Source organism: Haemaphysalis longicornis, unplaced genomic scaffold, assembly GCF_048455015.1.
Source record: "Haemaphysalis longicornis isolate Haplotype H1 unplaced genomic scaffold, Haemaphysalis longicornis Haplotype H1 scaffold_1, whole genome shotgun sequence".
NCBI classification, from domain to species: domain Eukaryota; kingdom Metazoa; phylum Arthropoda; class Arachnida; order Ixodida; family Ixodidae; genus Haemaphysalis; species Haemaphysalis longicornis.
Genome location: NW_027526203.1, coordinates 316,793,038 through 316,798,286, shown reverse-complemented (window position 1 = coordinate 316,798,286; position 5,249 = coordinate 316,793,038). Strand labels below are relative to the sequence as shown.

The following is a 5,249-nucleotide window of genomic DNA, read 5'->3' as shown; positions in this document are numbered from 1 at the left end:
AGGGATCTGATGAAGGCGACGGCCTGGAGTATTTTGCTCCCCTCTTCCTCTCCTCGTTCGTCACCTCCCATCAATACACAACAGTCAAGAACAGCGTACCATGCCGATGGGGCGCAGTAACTTGTATTTGTAAACGTTTAAAGTTCACTGACAGGGAACGAAGAACTGTGAAGCTATTGTACAAAGTTCGCACTCTGCCCTCCCCTATAAAGTCTTAGAGTGCATGAAATGCCGACCCTCCCGACTGAGCGAGCCTGCAAGCAAGGAAGCGAGCAAACAGTATACGCACTCGCATGGTGCGCAGCTTTTAGGCATGTATTCTTCACCAATATCCTGCGTGAGTCTGTTCCGTTTTTTTTGGTATGTAAGAAAAGGGTTGCGGTATGAGGAGAGACGGCGTCCAAGTTATTGTAGCAACCGATCGGTCTATGTGTTCTCGGTCAATCCTCCGCGTGGCTATCGGCCTGGCGCAGTTTGTTTTGTTGACATAAATACGTGATGATGTCCGAACTCCACACGTTTCCCACTGCCCTCCCTAGAAGACAGGAGTCGCACATTCTCGGTGGTTATACACAAAGTTTATTTGCAGTGATGACTGTCGGACAGGCCGCAACCTTTGTGGAATAAATAAAATGAAATGCTCGTGATGTGCGTCGATGCGGAGCGAAGTTCTCTCTCGTACGCCCCCATGCACCAAAGTGCTTGACACTCAGGCCCGGGCAATCTGGAATGAAGAAATGTTTCTTTTTAAAGCGAAAGCTTGCTCAGTGGGACCGATGGCGTCCTGTCAAAAAAACTAACGCATTTCTCCATAGACCGGTTGGGCGACCGAAAAGCTCTGATAAGACCTCTGGATACACGGCGCGTACGTGAAACCGGGCTTCCGTAGTGCCAAAACGGTTACTTTAAAATCGCGAAAAAGGAGCAGTTCTAGATAAGACAATACACTCATCGATTATGAAGAAGGAGTACAAAAGTATACCTTTTTCTCATAAACGTGCACCTATCGGCATACATTTAGATCGTTCGCAGATGCGTTTTACTTAGTGCGCAAAAAATCGTCGCATGGGTTCGTTCTTCGTTTGCGATTGGGGACTTTGAAGGTTCGACGACCGATTGGGCGCACGTTCAGCGAATGTTGGACGTACTTTTAGCTTTCGCGCTTTCCTCAACTTTCCTTGGGATGGGTTGGTAAAGCTTTTAAGCTCGCTCGCAGTACACAAGCATTCCTGTCGTTGAAAGGACGCAGACGGATCGTAGAGGCGATACAACATGGCGCACAGGTATCCAGGGGCACTATCGGAACAGAACTCACGTGCTTGCGTTGCCCTTCGGATGTAGCGATCACACCTGATAAACTGCTCGGCCACACGAAGCCAAGTATTCGTTCACCTTGGCTGCTCTCTGGGAGCTCTGCGTGGAGGGTTTCGCAGGGCATAATGTGGACAATTTTTTTGTTGACCAAAGCACCAATTTATTGGTTATACATGTGACCTAATAAAGACTTACCCTAAACTTTTGGACCAGGTAGGCAGCCTAAAAAGGAGTTTGAAAAGGCAAAACAGGAGGTCAGCTTTGTCTTTAGTTTCTTGCAACTGTTTGAATACTGATAACTAATTTTAAGTACGATAAATTTGCATCCTACAAAAGATGGCTATTTAAAAAAAACGAGATGGTTATTATTCCACCCTTTATGCACTAATGGTGATTGTTTTAAGCTTCACAATATCACCGAAAGATTGTATTTCATGTCCATTTTGTGTCAATACGAGATCCCGTGTTTGACCAGCAATGTTGCCATGCATGTATAATTTTTGCCATGATCGAGTGGTAGTACTTTGAAAATGTTTTGCCTATGTATACTTCGTCTTCAGGCTAACTATTATTTAGGGCACATAGATGGCGCTGGTGGTTTTTCGGATAACAAATAAACCATGGAACACAAAAAGCGCGGACGAAAATTTGTCCCAAACCCCACAAACTCCCGGTTACTAGCCCAAGAATGCTATCCACGCACCATTTGCTGTCGCCGCCGTGCTGGCATCGACAGTTGGTCGCAAAGCCATTGATAGTTGAGCTGCTTTTGAGATCGTCGAAAAAAGGCGGTCTTCAGCTCCGCCATAATGTTTTGTTCCTAGATTTGAAAGGGAAAAAAATAATAACAAAAGCAAAAAGCGCGCACCCACTCACCAAAATACAAATGAACCAACACACAGAACAAGACGTGTGCGTATAACGAATAAAATTTCCTTTAAGAGCATATTTTCTGCATAATGTTTAACAGTGCACAAACTCGTGAGATAGACACACTCATGTTTAGGTCTTAGGTAAAGCACCCGCTTATCTCGTACAATATGACATAAGGCTTTCATGTGCGTGCTGGCTGTGGGCTACTGTGGCCGACATTCGCCCCATCTGGACGATACCACACATCTTAACTTCGTTGGCGCACTTCCAGGGAACAATGGTTCCGCTAATAATTAAAAAATATATAATGGCTCATAATATGTCTCGTGTTGTGCCCTCCGCCCGCCTATCAGAGCAAAAATAACCTGCAGTAACAAAAAGCTCGTTAATTTAAACTTTCGTCAAACCGTCAGTTTGATTTTGAATATAATCGCCACTGCGTCCATTGCTTGGCTTTTTGTGACCTGTTAGATAATTGTTTAGAAGGCGCATTGAGCGCTACTTTCGTGAAATCTCGTGAAATGCAAGTAAACGAATAAACGAAATTTCCCGGGAACCATTAACTGACACAGGGGGCCTCAGTGTTCGTACGAACCGGTTCAAGCGACAACGTGCAACATGCTGCCAACTCAGACATATATATATATATATATATATATATATATATATATATATATATATATATATATATATATATATATATATATTTATATATATATATATATACAGAAAGAAATGGCAGTCTACAACGCCAAAGAAGACATAGGGGAATGGTTAGACTATTTTTTGGCCGTATTTCTTAACGAGCCCCTCATTTACAAATCATATATATATATATATATATATATATATATATATATATATATATATATATATATATATATATATATATATATATATATATATATATATATATATATATATATATATATGTATATATATATGTGTGTGTGTGTGTGTATGTGTGTGTGTGTGTGTGTGTGTGAGGGGAACGAATTCATCCGTATTTCGTGGTGAGGTACGTTGAATTTTTTAAAAGGAAGAGTAGAAAAACATGCTTCCTGGTTGGGATCCGAACGCACAGCCTTGGGTTCGTGTATAGAGAGAGAGGGAGAGAGAGTAGACTGCGTGTACCCTTATAAGTGCCCTCTTTTAGAAGGATGCATGTTGTGAATGATCCCTCCCTAGGCTTACACAAACCGGTCGGCCTCGTGTTCAGCCTGACAAAATACTACGCACAGCAGTGGATGTTTACGCTGCGATGCCCTAGAACAAACAATCGCTTCAAAAACATTAAGCGCGGCATGTACTCATAGTTGACATTGCCGAAAAGCAATGATGCAAATAATCTGCAGAAAATTTTCTTTCTACATAAACGGTCATTTCCTCAAAAAAACGAAGTGTTCCACTTTGGCCGTTCAACATCCGGGGCTGCGCGGAGTCGGGCTCAAGATAAAACAATAGCTGAAGCTAAATCGTTGAAACAATAGCAATGTAAAAAAAAACAAGAACTTAAGAATGAGTAACATCCATTACCGTAGGGCTCAGCTTCCTCCCGAAGCACGACCAAAATCTTGCACGGTCTGGGTCCTCATCGTTACCTGCGCAATACAGTTATTATGGACCAATTACTTACTGTGTACAAAACTCGATTAGTGCTTGCCCAAGCAAACAGTAGCTTGCAACGCTTACAGCTATCAAGGGTTTGATTTCTTCCAGGCTAGTCGCATGACACTCTCACTCCTTTGGCTATTGCTAAATAATGCGAAGTAAACTTCTTTAGGACACCAAAGTGGGCCATATAAGTTGCAGGAATCGCAGACGGAAGGGCTGAGCGCTCGTGGCCGTATACTCGGCTACGGAGGAGACCTTCCGCCTGCGGTGGTGGTTCTTATGCGCGTTTGAACAACAAAAATGTTTAGTCGAAACATCATCGTTATTTAAAGAAAGACCAAGCAAGAAAACTTGCTGTTGCTCCTTGTATCGTTTGTGCACAGGCCAACGTTTGCGTAAACGGCAATCAAAGGAAGTCATCAACTATAGCGACTTACCGCAGGGTCCGCCGTACGCCACTGCCACAACTATCATAGCCAGTAGCAGCACACCGCGTGGTGACATGGTGACTGTTTGCCAGAGCTGGCTGTCCGAGGGGCCCTATATAGAGACCCGAACGAGGTCACAGCCTTGCTTTGTCCGGCAGCTGTCGAAACAAGTGTTTGCCGCCCATGCGGTCCGATCTCCCCGCTGCACCTCCGACGGGAAACCCCCTGCTGACCGGCCAGATGGTGCCAATGACCCCAGCCCCGCGTTGCGTCTCAGTAAGTTCACAATGAAATGCTTCAAAAGGTGCTCATCTTACAGTCAGTGCGTGTCCGTGTGGACGTGCGCGTGTTTACGCCTACACCCCAGAAGTTGAAATAATTGGTAAAGTGGAGTGAAGTGGAAGTCTTGGCCTGTTTGTTCATGACGTTCAAGGAAAAACCAGTGGAAACACGCTACACAAGAGGAGAGGCAATACAGTGACTGTCTTGCCTCTCCAGTAACTGTCCTTGGCTTGCCTGTCCTCTTGTGTAGCGTGTTTCCACTGGTTTTTCCCTTAAATAATTGGTGTCCCAGCCCAACACTGTGTACCCCGATCATAAAAAATAAGAATGATACCACGGCACCGTGCATGGGTTAACTTTGTTTGTTCCTCTATTGTAGCCACGGAAGTATAGAGGGCCTTTGGTGTGTTAGAGGAGGCATCTGTGACACCAGTAAAAGAAATCGAAGCCCCTCTCTGCAGAGGAGGAGTACTGATACAAAATTTTCGTGTTAAGGGTTGTTTTGTTTTCCTGAAATCCTTAAATCTGGCTTCCGTCGCGATGCGCGGACTGGCTAAATCTCTCGATATGGGCACCTGACCACTCCGGCCTGGCCGGGAACGAGTGCCGGGAACGAGTGGCCGGGAACGCGCACGATGCTGCTTGAGGATTCATCGACCGAGCTGACATCGACCCTAACACCACATTCTCCCATTCGCTCCGATGGTTGGGCAGGGATCGGCGCGTGTCCTACAGGGA

General features: G+C 44.8%; 1 protein-coding gene across 1 annotated transcript; it reads right to left on the bottom strand.

The window, feature by feature from the left end:
• Positions 1 to 1,344: 1,344 nt before the first annotated feature.
• LOC144170303 (uncharacterized) lies at positions 1,345 to 4,305 on the bottom strand. Its single transcript, XM_077700018.1, has 5 exons — positions 4,239 to 4,305; positions 3,724 to 3,788; positions 2,018 to 2,134; positions 1,510 to 1,536; positions 1,345 to 1,413 (listed from the first exon to the last, which is right to left on the bottom strand). The coding sequence occupies exons 1-5, from the start codon at positions 4,303 to 4,305 to the stop codon at positions 1,345 to 1,347; spliced, it is 345 nt and encodes a 114-aa protein (XP_077556144.1).
• Positions 4,306 to 5,249: the final 944 nt, after the last annotated feature.

Coding starts and splice junctions, on each gene's coding strand:
- LOC144170303 (XM_077700018.1), bottom strand. CDS start 4,305: ATGTCACCACGCGGTGTGCTGCTACTGGCTATGATAGTTGTGGCAGTG. Junction 2,135..3,723: donor GGAGGAAGCTGAGCCCTACG/GTAATGGATGTT, acceptor TTTCAAATCTAG/GAACAAAACATTATGGCGGA. Junction 1,537..2,017: donor CACGGCGGCGACAGCAAATG/GTGCGTGGATAG, acceptor ACTCCTTTTTAG/GCTGCCTACCTGGTCCAAAA.